Genomic DNA, 17,075 nt, shown 5'->3' with positions numbered 1-17,075 from the left:
GGTATGAATCATGTAAAATTAAGCCATTCTTGTCACTGTATTGTTCACAGTAGATGTCCATACTTAAAGGAAGTGAAAGACATGTGTTGTGATGAGCTTCTTGTAATGAACACACATAAAGGAGCTGTAGCTGTCAAACCTTTATTTGAAAAATAAGATGCATTATATGAAGACAACTATTCTATAAAGAAAATCTAAACAAATGATACAACTAAGTGATTGCTAGTTAAAATTGCGCAACTGGTGTATGAATAATAATTAATATGACATTTTAATCTCTCTCTTTATGACACGTCTTCATGTGTGTTTTTAGATTGCAATTATGACTAAAGACTTTTTCACAAACTGTACACGTAAAAAAATTCTCCCCTGTCCTCATGTGTCTTTTTAGATTAGTCTTTAAAATACATCCCTTGCCACAAACTGTACACGTAAAGGGGTTTTCCCCTGTATGAGACCTCATGTGTACAATTAATGCCCCATTATGAATACAGCCCTTGCCACAAACGGTACATGTAAATGGCCTTTCCCCTGTATGAGTCATCATATGAGATTTTAGAATATCCTTTCGACTAAAGCCTGTGCCACAAACTGTACACATATAGGGTTTTCCCCCTGTGTGAGTCCTCATGTGTATTTTTAGATCAGCCGTTTTACTACAGCCCTTGCCACAAACGGTACATGTAAAGGGCCTTTCCCCTGTATGAGTCATCATATGTGACCAGTGCCAGTGGTTTAATATGGCCATGGTCATTTTTCAGTTCTTTACATATTATGAAACTGCACACTGTAACCTTTCATATGATGTATTGCTCATTGAAATTGGGGGGGAAATGAAGAAGATATGACCATTTGAAACTTGTTTAACTGTAAACACCAAAGTACAGAATTAGCCATTCTAAGATTTCAAATTATTTAGCATCTCTGAGCCAAGGAATGGGTGTGACAATGGTTACTTGTCTCCACCCCTAGATACTTGCATAAACACTCCCCCCATCCTCTAACCACTCCACACTGTCAACTGCACAGAATGACTTGAGTGGACACTTAGTAAAAGAAGCCAGAAGGTCATCTAGAACTCTTAGAATAAGAATAAATAGAGATGATAAAGTATCAATATTGCAATATAGAAATATAGGACGGACGTTGTTTAGTGTATGTTTTGTAATAATACAATCTAAAAAATAACTAGTAGGCTAATTGAGTTTTCAAATAATTACATGTGGAGTAAAACTACTTGCCGCTATAGGCTATAATTTATTCCATGGAGTTACTTGTAGTTTTAGACCCATGCTTTTAATTGCTAAATTTAAAAATGCTGTATGTTTACATTACATTATTAATATGTACAAAGGTACCTTTTTACCCCTAAATGCATGGCTTGAATCAGCCGTGCACTGATGTGAAAGAGTCAAAACCTTACCAAAAGAAAGTCAGGGGAAAAAATACCTTAGACGTGTGTTATGATGCTTCCACTTTGAAGTACTACACTATGTCTTCTCATTCAATATTTGAACAACAATGTCACGGATTGATCAAATTATATTAAAGACGGATTTCACCGCGACGCGCGATCACGCATGGATGTCATGGATTGATCAAATTATATAAAAGACGGATTTTACCGCAACGCGCGATCACGCGCAATGTTATTAATTCATGTAGGCTATTGATCATCAGGCAGCTGCATCCAACGGTAATAAAGTTACAGAGATTAAAACACAGTGCTAAACATGCACATGTGTGCACTGAAATAAAGGGCAGAAGAATGGATTTACAACTACCCAGCTAGCAAGTCATGGCGCGCCGCCGACGTGAGGCGGTCCCTGCGCGCCGCGGATCGTGTCCTCCGCCGGGCGCGTGACGCGACGTGGGCAAGTCGTTCATGATCAGCGTGGGCCACGCGCCCCGACGCGCGTATAGCTGGCGCCCCGCTTCTCTGCCGCGACTCGAACGTCAGCTACGGACAGCAGCAGCAGGACAGCGTGAAGCTGTCTTTAGACACCCCCCCCCCCCCCATATATATTGCGACCCCTCGATCCTCCCCCATGCTCACCTCCCTCCCACATATTTATAGAAACATAATAAAGCAGCAAATGTATACTTCATTTTGTTTCTTTATTAGGAAAAAAAAAAGTTACAATGAAAACATTTAGACAGCCATGTTAAACATAAAGGCACATAAACATAAACATATTTTAAAACAGACACGTTTAGAATACAAGTGGTTGATTTTTATGTAATTTTGCTGAGAATGCACTTTAGGACCACACTTTGAGAACCACTGGCTCCTAAAATCTATAAAACAGTAAAACACCAACTTTCCTGAAACCACCAGAACATTGTTGGATAAGATTGTGTCCACAATTCCAGTTTTCTGAAAAACCCATGTTTCTATATCAGTGGTTCTCAAATTATGTCATGTCAAGGACCCCAGAAATATTATGAAATTGGCCGCAGACACCCATCTGTAAATACGTTGTTTCAGGGACTACCCAGAAGCAAAGGAGTTAAAAACGTTTGCTCTGAAATAATATATATTCAAAGATTTGCCCATTTTCAGGATAAAAAAAAATAGCAGACCTACAAGCTCGTAGCGCGGTCCCTGGAACAACATACCAGTCATACCATTTAAACACTTTAACCATCATTTTAAAAGCCGTTAGATTGTTGGCAGATTTTGTAGATTTGTAGCTTGTAGATTTGCTTTTTCTTTTAATCGTGAAAATGTGGCCCAAACCCAGTGAACGTTTTAACTCAAATCTGCGAGGATTTAGAAGACATTTTGTGGAATCAGTTCAAGTTTAATTTCTTATGTATATAAAACACCAAGTCTATTCTGTGTGGTTAGTTATGTAGGCCCAGTAATGTTGCAATAACAGTTACACAGCAATAAACAGAACACACAATCGAGATTCACCTTTTGAGCAAGAAATCGTGCAGCATACATTTGAACCCTTTTCATGCCAAAGTTATTCAGCATTTGAGCCACGGACCACCGTTTGATGAGCTGCCTGCTGTGCCTGGCCGTTTCCTTCCTTTCTGAAGCCTGACTGGTGGTGGCTGCTTAGCAGAAGTTCCAGAATGCACCCTATCCAACGTCTCCGGCTCTCAGACCCCAGGTCCCCGTCACTGAAGTCCAAGATCCCCTGGTTTTAGCCACTTTAACCATTATTTAAAAAGCTGTAAGCTGTTGAAAACGAGCTTGTAGATTTGCTAATTTTGAAACATCGTGAAAATGTGGCACAAATCTGTAAATATATATTTTTTTGCAGCAAACGTTTTAACTCAAATCTGTGAGGATTTAGAAGTCAGTGGAGTGGAGTCAGGAGTTTCTGAGCGTAGCAATGTGTGTATGTCCCCGTGTCTGTATGTTCGAGCACGCAAAGCTGGGTGCGTTCCTTGAGGTGTGGATGTTGCGGGGACAATGCAGGCTGGGTATAGTCAGGGAAACCCGACTGGTGGTAGCGCCTTTCCAGCAGAGGTTGCATTTGAAGTCGATAGGTCTTCCTCCAGCGAAAGTTCGTCTGAAATTACAGAATTAATTAAATAAATTATTTTCACCTTAATCATTTATCTGGCTTGTGATCGATGACTTAACAGTTGCCCTGTGGGTAAAAACCCAGCCATTTTCTAATTTCTATTCCTGTGCTAAAATGTGACATGTGACAAAATGTGAAAATGTTCTTACCATTTTTATTATCCATTTTATTTATCCATCACCATCATCTCCACGTGACCTCCTCATCTGTAATTTGAACAAAATCAAATACAAAATTGATATGGATTGCATTTGTATAGGGCTCACAACACGTGAGCTTGTAGATCGACTATTTTCACCATGCAACCAAGTGTAAATTCAGGCATTCTGAAATAGGCCTACCTACCATCACTGCTGTGAAATGTGGGATAACGTTTTGATGGCTGTGAGAACCACTGCCTTAACCCATTTAGACCTGAGACCTGTCTCAGATCTGTACAGCATGTCACCTTGTCTGTAAAATGAAATCAAATTCAAGTAAAATTTCTTTCAAATGTAACAGCAAACTTGAGGCAAGAGAGCTTGTAGCATGCAACCTTAATTCAGTGGTAGAAAATGTTCTTACCGTTTGTACGCCCAACAGATCCAAGTCCTGTGTCTGAAATCACAGTAACAACAAAATGGTAAACATTGTATGTACATAAAATCAATTTGATGAAAACAGAAGATCTACAAGCAAACATGTGCTGCGAGCTTGTAGACCAGCTATTTTCAGCAATAAGTAGGCCTACTTACTTTAGAAAATGCTTGAGTTTCATGGTTTTCAAGTTCTGAAACAAAGATGACAAAAAAGAGATTTTGCAACGGTGTAAAATCAGGCATTAGGAGGCAAGAAAGGAAGAATATTTGCTAAAGTAATAAAACCTTTGCAAAACAAACACGGCAACATCAACAGTTACATTATAACCTCATTTCACAGTTTACATTGGCTTAAATACTATTAAAACCGGAATCTATTCCAAGAGCTGAACATTGTTCCAACAACAATGGAGTTAGCTATTTCGCTAGCTAGCATGGAGGCTAGGTAGAAACACTGATCAATAAAGAACATGTCTACTCTAAATTGTAAACCACACACGGCAGATATATCCCCAGACAGACACCAAAGTCACCTATAGACAAAATGTAACGAGAGGAGAAGGTATCCATGAGGATTTATTTTCCAAATGTTTGTTTTGTTTATATCGTGTGGAAAACAGACCCTAATCCTGGTGGACTCAGAGACTGGAGACGAGAGGGTAAACTGGCTGCTTCAAGTTGTGTTGCCAGATTGCGTGAGAGAAATAAGCAACAAGTTCTATGAAAACAATCCCAAAATAATCTACTAGGTCTTTTGAAAATAGTAGATGTACAAGCTCATAACGACAAATATATATTAATTTGGGGGTTAGGAAACAAGCCCAAAAAACCGCACCCACAACTAAAAATATAAATATTTACAAGCAACTTAACAGACAAAGAAGCCCAAAGTATACTTATAAAAAGCGGACATGGCAACACTGGTGCCAGGTTGGTTACAGGCTAAAATATAGGGCGCGTTCGGAAATAGCGCACTGAGCCCACTGTGCAATGCAAACTAATAGGCGAGTGTGCTCCGGTGTGGTATTTCCGAACGCGCCCATAGTATATTTGTATATACTATATACAAGTATAGTCCCTGGACTCCCTGCTGTACTAAATATTATTATTATTATTATTATTAATAATAATAATCAAATAATAATAATAATAGGTCACTATTAATGAGTTTATACAATAACGGCATAAGAATAAAAACTAAAACAAGGCAAAACATTATTTATACATAGATGCACATCCATGCCTGAGAGAGAGAGAGAGAGAGAGAGAGAGTCGGGCGGGGGAGGCAAGCCTTACGTCAGCGTGAGGAGGGGCTGTACATCACTGTAAATTCACGAGGCATTAAAATGTAAATGAGCGCGATCGCTTGACGTGAAGAGAACGGCGCGATGTCCATGCGCGCCCGGGCGTGCTACGCGAAGAAATAGACAGCGGGAGGCGGTACCTAGCGGGGAAATGTTAGCTGGGTAAGACAATCGTCAGAATGCGTGTGGTCCGTGTGGAGACCACAAACAAACAGCAACTTTTTCTTCAGTGGACGACAGGTAAATCAGTTAATTTATACTTTTATTACAACATCCAACAGCATCATATCAAGTTAACAAAAATGCTGATGTTGTAGGCTATTTATTGACTATTGTCAATAAATAGCTGTCATATAGGCTACAGTGTTATCAAGACACTGTTAGTGGTGGAGAGACTGTAAAGGGAAAATGCCTTAGCAATTAGCATTGTATTTCAACTCACCAAGCCTGTGCCTGTGACTGTGAGGCATGGTACATGGAAGTGTATTTAATGTGTAGTGGAACAAGTTCTCGGTTCTTACTTCAATAAATGTAGCAATAACACAATGTAGAAAATATTCAGTCACAAGTAAAAGTCATGTTTCCACAGCTTGAGTAAAGTTTTAGTAGCTGCTTTAGGCCTACTTGGCTTCCAAATATACATGTATTATAGTACTAAGTAAGAGTACTCAAATGTATTTGAAAATACAAGCGTGTCGCTTTACAGCACAGTAGCCTTGCTATTTTCCAAGGATGAAACCATAAAATAGGTTTCAATTGGTCAATGTATTTCTTGTTATAATATACTTATAGAGGCGAGAGTCTAAGTGGTAAGCGTAGGCTACTGGCCACTTTGAAGATTTTCATTATTATAACAAGAAATGCATTAACCAATTGAAACCTAAAAACAGATTCCTAGTTGCAACTATACTACAGCTCCATCTCAATGAAATAGGATAGGCTAATGTGTAAAAGTTCAACCTGTGGTACTGTTGAGGTGTTATGGAAGCCCAGGTTTGTTTGATAACAGCCGTACATTAATTTGTATTGTTGAGTCTCATGTCTCACAGCTTCCTCTTGACAATACAACCTAGATTCTTTGTGGAGTTCAGGTCAGGCCAGTTGGCTGGCCAGTTAGCACAGTAATGCCATGGTCAGTAAACCAGTTACTAGTAGTTTTGGCTCTGTGGGCAGGTAGGTGCTAAGTGCTGCCTGAAAAGGAAGATCAGCATCAACATAAAGCTTGTCAATGTACGGAGGCACACAGTGCTGTAAAATATCATAATAGATGGTTGTGTTGAGACTCTGGACATGACAAAACATAGTGATGATTTAGGCCATGTTATCTGCTGGTGTTGAGCCACTGATAGTGAAAACTTAACAATGGTTTCAACACAGCCATCTTTTTAGAGTGCTTCAGTATGTTGACAAGCTTCATGGAGATGCTAATTTTCCTTTCCAGCTTGATTTGGCACCTGCCCACAGAGCCAAGACTACTAGTAACTGGTGTTCTGACCATGGTATACTGTGCTTAACTGGCCAGCCAACTGGCCTGACCTGAACTCCACAGAGAGTCTAGGTTGTATTGTCAAGAGGAAGGTGTGAGACATGAGACTCAACAATACAAGGTTACATATCACCTCCATGCCACACCCCATTGATGAAATAATTTGTTCAAAAGTAGCCCAGACAAAGTATTGACGGCATACATTAATATACTTTTCAGATGGTCTACATTTCTCACATTTCTCTCGTAAAATATTCTCATTTGTTGAGATGGGATTTTTTGATTTTCATGAGCTGTACACCATACTCATCAAGATTAAAACAAAAAAAGGTTTTAAATACTTCACTTTATGCACAATGAATTGAGAATATATGAAAAGTTTCACTTTTTGAATTATATTACGGAAGAAAAATAAGTTTTACACAATATTCAAATTAATTGAGATGGAGCTGTATATGGCGTTCTTTTATCCCCTCTACACCATATGTCTTTGCTGCAAATGGCCATTATCCAAACTCGCACCACGTGACATTGCTACGCATTGTGAGTGAGCTTGTAGATCAACTCTTTTTGGAAAACCTTTTTTCTCTGAATTGGGATGCTGGGGTTCAAGTGGTTAACTTGTAAAATAATTGTAGTGGATCAAAAAGTACATTATTTGCCTCAGATGTAGTGGAGTTGTGAGTCATTAACCTTAATCCCATTACCAACCAGGCAACCACACTTGTTACATGTGAGTTTAGCTTGTGTTATAACATGCTGATTGTTGTCTATACCTCTATTTCAGATACCTTACTGTAACCAAGTGGAGTCGCTACGTACTCCTAATGTCACAGTATTACTACGCCACTCCCAATTACATGGTGGGAGACCCGGAATACCCAAGGTAAGTGTTCAGTTTGAGTGAACAATAACTGTCGGTTGCTTCATGGAATATAACTTTATTCAGAGAAGATACACAGTATTGACATTTCCTTTAAAACGTATATTCACTATTCATAGTATTGACATTTCCTTTAAAACTTATATTCACTATTCATAGTATTGACATTTCCTTTAAAACGTAGATTCACTATTCATAGTATTACCAATAGAAGGTTATCAAGTCATCCACCAAACAGATAAAGAATCGGATCAATTGCATTAGTTTACACTCCTTTCCTAGGTCCATAAACACAAGATAAAGCACTGCAAATAAGCACACCATCACTCTGAGCCAAATATGGTTGGCATTAAAACACTGCAAATTAATTGGAAAGGCTAAAAGCCCAAAAGAACACTGCACTGTAAAAGGGACAGTAGTCCTCAAGTGAAACTATGCAATAGTCCTGAAACCAATATATCCGTCGTTGGCGGTTAACTAGTTAACCCTTGGACTGCCACCCCTAATATCAGCTTATGGTGACTTATGCCAGCTATTGAAGAGATATTTGAATGCCAATAGAAAAATGTGTGATATGACCTCAATGTCAAGGAATATCACATTTTAAAGCTGCAAGTCTCTACTTTATACAGAAAAAAAAAATGTTTGTAGCATGTTCCATGGTTGACTTATAAGCATTTTATTACACCTTGGTTTGAGTGAAAAAGGTTCCATTCTGAGAACCCATTTTGAGTTACAAGCCGTTTTAGTATGATAATGTTTATAGCCCCATATAACACTGTGTGATTTGACTACAGTGACACACAATAGCTCATTTCAAAGCTTTAAATCTCTACTTTACCCAGAAAGACGACAAAAAATTCCAGCATGTTGCATTCTATATTTATGGGCCGTTGAAAACACCATGCGCTGACTAAAGTAGGCCATGCTTTTAGGCCATTTACACTAATCTTCGAAGCTCCATAAAAAACTGTGTGATATGACTACAGTGACACACAATAGCTCATTTGGAAGCTCTAAGTCTCTACTTTACATAATATGTTTCTAGAATGTTGTGTTCTTTACTTACTAGGCAGTTGAATACACGATAGTTTGAGCAAAAAGGCCCTTTGAGAAATCCAGGCATTTCTCTTTCAAGGCCAATATAAACTTATGTGGTATGATGACCAAGACATGAAATAGCTCAAATGAAACATCAAGGACTCTACTTTACCCAGAAAAAATATATAAGTGTCTAGCATATTCAGTGCTTTACTTCTAGGCAGTTGCATACACCTTGGTTTGAGAAAAGAACAGACACTTTTGAATCATCTCTCCACCATAAATTTATTTTTCAGAGAAATAACACTGTAGTTACAGACAGAGTATACATGCCATGTATCACGACGCGTTGTGAGCTTGTAGATCGGCTATTTTCAGCAAGTAAATAGCCGATCTACAAGCTCACAACGCGTCGCGATGCGTTGTGAGTTTGTACATCTGCTATTTTCAGCACTCAACCAAGTGCATAACCAAGAATATTTCAGCCATTACCACAGCATCAAGGCCCGCCAAAATACATTTTAGTCTACTAAATCAACTGTAGATTTAGTCAACTAAAACTAGACTAACACTAAAACATTCCAGGTGACTAAAACTAACTGAAAAACTGAAATCTATTCAAGAGACTACGACAAACTAAAATTTCAGTACAGCACCTCTTCAAAAAAAACAAAAACATATAAGAAACATGACATGTGAGTTTGTAGATCTGCCATTTTCAGCAAGTAAATGTTGGGAACACAGCCTTTACCACATACTGTACAAGAAAAGGGCTTTTCGCCCGTATGAGTCATCGTGTGATTTTAGACTACCTTTCTCAGTAAAGCCTTTACCACACACTGTACAAGAGAAGGGCTTTTCACCTGTATGAGTCATCATGTGTGTTTTTAGGTGACCTGTACTAATACGGCATCAAGGCCCGCCAAAAAACATTTTAGTCTACTAAATCAACTGTAGATTTAGTCGACTAAAACTAGACTAACACTAAAACATTCCAGGTGACTAAAACTAACTGAAAACTATTCAAGAGACTATGACAAACAAAAATTTCAGTACAGCACCTCTTCAAAAAAACAAAAACATAAGAAACATGACATCAAAATAAAAAAAACATTACTTCGTCCCTCTGCACAAAGGTGCATGTCACATCATGCATAGGGTAGTTCTTGTTCCGTGTGGTACCGGATGTGACATGCACCTCTGTGCAGAGGGACGAAGCACACCACACACTGAAAACAGGTCTCATGGCGTGGACCCCCCCGTGGACTACACATCTTGCACCGTTTGCCAGGGTTTAGCTTCCTTTTAGTGGGGGGAAGCTTTTCCAGGACATGGCGTGTTGGCAGGGGTGCAATGTTGGCCGTTAGCCTGACCCTTGGGTTTTTGTGAGGCGCTCTCCGGGTCTCTCGTTTGGGCGTAGACCACTTTAGGATGATGTTGTGGATGAAGCTTTTCATGTCTTTACAGCAACCGTCGGGGTTCTGCATGCGGTACAGGACAAAGGCATTGTACATGCTAATTTGGAATAGGTACATGAGGAACTTCGTCGTCCACTTGGAGGTTTTCCTGGTCCAGGGATAATAGGTGATGTGCTGATCCAGCTTATCCACCCCGTTCATCCACTGGTTGTAGTCTACCGCCGACTGAGGCTTTTCATATTCTATGCGGGTTCCGCCTTTCTGCCACTTCAGCACATTGACCACAGTGTCCTGGTGGAAGGTCGACACAATTCTGACCACCTTGCTGTCCCTCCACGCAACAGTCATGACTTTTCCAGTGGTCATAGCTATTCGGTCAGGGTTTTTCAGGGTGGCCAGGCTGGCCTCCTGGACCTCTCGGGGTGGGCCTCTGTTACCCCGAATGGTGCCACAGGTATGCGTCTTCAGTTGCAGAAGGTGCTCACACAAAGACACACTGTTGTAATAATTGTCCATGTATAGCACATGACCCTTCCCTGCCAAGTCTCCAAGCAGAGAGGTGACTGTGTCCATCAACGAGCTATACACTCCAATATACGGTTGCAAGTTGTGACAGTAGGCTGAAGCACTATCGGCAAGAATGTAGGACTTTATGCCGTAGTGAACCGGTTTCTGTGGGTTGTACACGCGGAAGGAAAGGCGGCCTTTCCATAGCAACGTACCTTCATCGATTGCGATGTTCTGACCCGGCTGGAACATCTCCTTCCATCTCTTTACGAGGTAGTCCAGGATGGGGCGGATCTTGAAAATTCGGTCGTCTTTATCCTCCCGCCGATCGGTGTAGTGGAGAAACTTCAGGATGAGTTGGAACCGGTTCCGACCCATTACCAACCCAAAGTACGGCGTTGCCAGGGCTTCGTCGGTTGACCAGTAGTCTGCCAGATCTGCCTTGTGGATGAGCCCGGTGAGGAAGACGAGTCCAAAAAAGTCCTTCAGCTCTTTGACGTCCAAATCCTTCCACGCGTTGATCCTGGACTGACCCGTTGGTGGTACCGCTGCTATGCTCTGCGCTGCGTACAAATTGGTCTGCGTCACGATCTCAGTCAGTAGCTCGTCTGTGAGGAACAGTTCTAAAAAGTCAGAAGGCTCTACAGACTGCAGGGCCGCTGCCTGGCCGCGAGGACCTGATGTTCCAGTGAACGGGAAGGACTGGGGCTGCCAACCACTGGCATCCAGGTGACGCCACTCTGGCTCAACACGCTGTGGTTTGCCTCGACCTGAAAAAATAGAAATATATAATTACTTACAATAAACATCAGCGCTAGAGGTAAACAGCCCAAAAAAAAAATCAAAAGAATAAAAAAAAAAAATATATATATATATATATATATATATATATATATATATATATTTTTTTTTAAATTCTTCCGTGGGCCACAAGGGGGCGCTCCGCGGGCCACAGATGGCCCGCGGGCCGCTAATTGGGGAACCCTGTATACACAATACATACTTTGTGAATTGGAGAGGGAAATCTAGTGCTCTCTAGAGCTGTTGCCCCCGCAACCAGACTACGGATAAGCGGTTGTATATGTACTTGCATAATATCACACTTACACACAATGTCCATCCATCTTCAACCGGTTATCCGTAGTCTGGTTGCGGGGGCAACAGCTCGAGAGCTCTAGATTTCCCTCTCCAATTCACAAAGTATGTATTTTATATATGTACTTGCATATCACACACACACACACACACACACAATGTCCATCCATCTTCAACCGCTTATCCGTAGTCTGGTTGCGGGGGCAACAGCTCTAGAGAGCTCTAGATTTCCCTCTCCAATTCACAACAGCAACAGCGAGCTCTGTTGCCCCCGCAACCAGACTACGGATAAGCGGTTGAAGATGGATGGACATTGTGTGTGTGTGTGATATGCAAGTACATATATAAAATACATACTTTGTGAATTGGAGAGGGAAATCTAGAGCTCTCTAGAGCTGTTGCCCCCGCAACCAGACTACGGATAAGCGGTTGAAGATGGATGGACATTGTGTGTGTGTGTGTGTGTGATATGCAAGTACATATATAAAATACATACTTTGTGAATTGGAGAGGGAAATCTAGAGCTCTCGAGCTGTTGCCCCCGCAACCAGACTACGGATAACCGGTTGAAGATGGATGGACATTGTGTGTAAGTGTGATATGCAAGTACATATATAATACATGCATTGAGAATTGGAGGGAAATCTAGAGCTCTCTAGAGCTGTTGCCCCCGCAACCAGACTACGGATAAGCGGTTGAAGATGGATGGACATTGTGTGTGCAAGTGTGATATACAGAAAAATAAACGTACCCCTGCCTGTGCTGCCAACAGCAGCCTCTGGATCAGTGGGCTGGCCAGGTGCAGGCCTTCCTCTTCCCCTTCCCCGACCTAGAATTTTATAAAGAAATACATAATTATTTACCATAAACACACACCATTTACATATACAATACAATAAATGCATTTTATTTGTGTGAAGAAATGTAATGTTTACCTCTGCCAACAGCATCAGGTGGTTGTGGGGTTGCTTCCCTGGCCTTCTTAGCTGAAAACACAATAGAATATATATTTATTATTTAGATAATATAGATAACTAAACTTCTTTGCCTTTTTTTGTACTATTTTTGAATAGTTCAAATAGCCAATCTACAAGCTCTGCAATACAATACATGATAGTAAATGAGCCCACAGTCTCAGTTGCCATTTAGTTCTGAAATGACATAACTATAGGTTACCTTCCAAGTCAAATGGACCATCACTGGACTGGACACTGTATGCAGATGCAGACCTGAGAGACCTCAGTGAATCAGACCTCTTCCGACCTGAAAATGCATACACAATTACTCATTATTTAGATAACCTAGGATGTGCACACCCAGCTTGAATGACATGCTAAATCCCTTATACCTAAACTTCTTTGCCTTTTTTTTTAACTATTTTTGAATAGTTCAAATAGCCAATCTACAAGCAGACAATACAATATATGATGTAAATAGAGGCCACATGAGTCTCAGTTTACCAATACAATAAATGCATTTTATTTGTGTGAAGAAATGTAATGTTTACCTCTGCCTGCCCTGCCAACAGCATCAGGTGGTTGTGAGGTTGCTTCCCTGGCCTTCTTGGCTGAAGACACAATAGAATATATATTTATTTAGATAATATAGATTACTAAACGTCTTTGCCTTTTTTTTTTACTATTTTTGAATAGTTCAAATAGCCAATCTACAAGCTCTGCAATACAATACATGATAGTAAATGAGCCCACAGTCTCATTTTGTGTGCAGAAATGTAACTTACCTCTGCCTGCACTGCCATCAGCACCAACAGAGGCATCTGGTGACGGGAGAGCTGCATTACTTATCTCCACATCTGAAAATGGCAGAGTAAATTATATATTTTAGTCAGATAACAACAATCTAGAATGATATGCACTATTTTATACGATTCTTCTCTTTTTTTGCTTGAATGACATAATTCAGACAGTCCCAGACAGTTGCCATTTAGTTAGTTCTGAAAATGAATAAAACAAATCTTGCCTCCAGAGTAAAGGGACGACTCGTCGTCTTCATATTCTGACGAGCCGTATTCGTCAGACTCGTCAGAAGTCCATGTGAACTCGTCAGAGTCAAATCGCTCTACAAAAAAAGGTAAAAAAAAAAAGAACACAAATCAATAGGCATGAATTAGTTACACTATCCAGACTAACAACTTACATTTTTGCGATTCAAATAAATATTACATAAATAAATTATAATTATACATACCATCAGTATAGCGGCGCTTGTCCCTATCACTGCGTCTGCGTCGTTCACGGGTCGGTGACCAAGACTGACCGGAACTTTCGTCCCCAGAATCTATCCCAGCAGACTTCAGAGATCTAACACTATGTTGAGAGCTGAATGGAGACTCTAGTCGCTGTCTTTCCAACCATGCCCGGGTATGACAGGAACGTGGAGTCGACGCACCCGAGGCCGATACATGAGATGACTGGGATGAAGGGACGGAACCAGCATCGATCGGATTGATGGCACGAGAAGACTGGGATAGCTTGATCAATCGATCTTCTTCTACATCCGACTCCAACTCAGACCCCGTATCAGCCTTCGGGATGGCACGGACAAAGGCATCCAGCGTCGACTGACCACGGCCCGGAGCTGCAGGAAGTTTGCGCCCCCCACGGCCACGGCCATGAGTGGACCGGCCACGACTCCCACGAGCTGGAGGGCGACCCACACGAGTGTCGCTGGATCCACTCGCTGAACCACTGGGGCCAGGTTTAGTCTCATCCCGAGCAGCAGAACCGCGACCCACACGAGTGTGGCTGAATCCACTCAAACCACTGGGGCCAGGTTTAGCCTCATCGCTGGATCTAACACTAGCCTCGTCGCCAGCAGAACCACCGCGGCGGCCGCGTCTCGGGACCTTTCCTCGCCCGCCTGGAAAGCCTGGAGCAGCTACAGCAACACTAGGCTGAGGCTCAACACTAGAGTCACCATCCTCACCTACTCCTCGTCCACCACCACCGCGAGATGCACGCTTACGAGCCGACATGATCACTCTCAAACAAAACTACAGGCAACACAGACAGATACAGTACTACAGATCGCTCTCTCCAAACACGTCTTCACTCTTCACTTCAAATCTACCTACTCCCACAAAACCGTGAGAAAATCGAACGCCTTTATATATGCCACCGTTTGTTTTGATTGGTTTCCTTTGATTTTAGGCGTTGTTTAGGCGATGCGGGCGCTTGTTTTGGATTACGGGGCGGCTAGATCCTTGTTGTTGTTTTTTTCTTTTGATGTGATGCTGTGATGATGTCTTGTGTGCAAAGTCGGCAATATAGCTGGGGTCAGAGTGACACAAATAAAATAAATGGAGAGATAAAGTTGTCTGTTTGTTTTGGTTGTGGAATGGATTACCGAGCCGCGGCTGCCCCCCCCCCCCCCCCTCCCCCAGAGCTGCTGTTGTGTGTGTGTTTTTGGTCGTTTGATCATGTTTTGTATTTGTTTGCTTGAGACATTGAGGTCATTCCGACACAGATGAAAGGAGGCCGTTGAAGTGTTGAATGACTGTGATATGCTAGCCAGTAGCCACGGTTCACACGTTTCATGCATATGGCAACAAGTGAAGTGATTTACGTTAGCGTTTGGAGGCATGTTATGCTCTCTCGTCTCTCTCTCTGTTTTTGGTTAGACCTTGCTGTCCTCTAGTGGTTGAACAATTAATTGTGAACCAACCATTGATCACAGCAAGACGAAACTTTGTGACAAGTTGCATTAGACCCCCACCTAGCCTATGCGCCAAAAAGCCCCCAATTCCGTTTTTTCCGTGAACGGGAGGTTTAGATTTTTCGATTAATTCTGTTTTTTCCGTTAATTGTAGGCCAAGGGTTAAGTCTAAGAAGCCTGTCACACATGTCCGAGCTCCCATGGGCAGTATCACGTCCAACTTCCCTTTAGAGCTTGTGTGTATTGATTACCTACATCTGGAAACCAGTATTGGTGGCTACGAATATATTCTAGTGGTGATGGATCATTTCACTAGATTTGCCCAGGCATACCCCACAAAGAACAAGAGTGGGCAAACAGCTGCAGAGCGTATCTTCAATGACTTCATACCCATATATGGTTATATGTCTCGTTTACATCATGATCAGGGAAAATAATTAGAAAACAAACTGTTCCAAACACTGCAGAAGCTGTCTGGGGTCGGCCACTCTAGAACATCACCCTACCACCCACAGAGCAATCCAGTTGAGCGGCTCAATAGGACTCCAGATGTTAAGGACACTGACTGAAAGTGAGAAACTGCGGTGGAAGGATCACCTCCCGCATGTCGTACACGCTTACAACTGCACCAAACATGAATCTACTGGCTACTCACCCTTTTTCCTCCTCTATGGTCGTCATCCACACCTCCCAGTTGACTTGCTGTTTGGGTTAACTGAAGAAAAGGAATCATACTCACCTAGAGGATATGCAGAGAAATGGGCTGAGAAAATGTCAGAAGCCTACCGTATTGCATGTGAAAATAGTAAGAAGTCCAGTGCAAGAGGGAAAGTAACCTATGACAAGAAAACAAGAGGAGTCGTACTACAGCCAGGAGACAGAGTTCTGGTAAGAAACCTCAGTCAGCGTGGAGGACCAGGGAAGTTGAGGTCTTACTGGGGGAAGGCTATCTACGTGGTCAAAAGCCAGATTGCTGAGAATCCAGTATACATCGTCTGCTCTGAGAATGGTAATCAGCAGAAAACCAGAACACTGCATCGCAATCTCCTGTTGTTAGTGAATGACCTACCTATTGAAATGACTCCACCGGAAATCAGAACTGTCCCTAAAAAGAAAACAAATAACAGACAAAGACAAGGCAGAGTGTCAGAAACACAAAGACAAGCAGACATGAGTGACAATACTGACAGTGATTCAGATGATGACAGGAACGGCGGATACTGGCTAAGAATACCTGCTGAAAGAACAGAGGAAAGACCTGCCGTAGAACCTACAAGGGAAGAAAATGATACTGTACCTGAACACTTACCACATCCTGTCCTATCACATGAAGAAAGTGGAGACGAAGAGAGAGAAAGCACTGATGGAGACTTACCTGTCGTAGCCAGACCTGAAGAAGATGTCATCGAACCTGAGGAAGAAGAGGAAGATGAGTACCCTAACCCAGCCCAATCCCCAATACCCCAGCCCAGTCCCCAAGCTCGATCCCCAGCCTCTCCTGAAGAGCAGGGCCAGTCAGAGGTCAGGAGGTCCACCCGTGACAGGA

The 17,075-nt window shown here is 41.8% G+C and overlaps 1 protein-coding gene across 1 annotated transcript; it reads right to left on the bottom strand.

Moving 5' to 3' along the window:
* Window positions 1–9,982: 9,982 nt before the first annotated feature.
* Window positions 9,983–11,879, bottom strand: LOC310867476 (piggyBac transposable element-derived protein 4-like; the record flags this gene model as incomplete). Its single annotated transcript, XM_083777591.1, has 2 exons — window positions 9,983–11,529; window positions 11,867–11,879. The coding sequence occupies 2 exons, from the start codon at window positions 11,877–11,879 to the stop codon at window positions 9,983–9,985; spliced, it is 1,560 nt and encodes a 519-aa protein (XP_083633717.1).
* Between the last annotated feature and the right edge of the window lie 5,196 nt (window positions 11,880–17,075).

This window comes from Protomyctophum parallelum, assembly GCF_964188405.1.
Source record: "Protomyctophum parallelum genome assembly, chromosome: 12".
Taxonomy (NCBI): domain Eukaryota; kingdom Metazoa; phylum Chordata; class Actinopteri; order Myctophiformes; family Myctophidae; genus Protomyctophum; species Protomyctophum parallelum.
The sequence above is the reverse complement of the archived record's forward strand: the minus strand, read 5'-3'. Positions and strand labels throughout refer to the sequence as shown.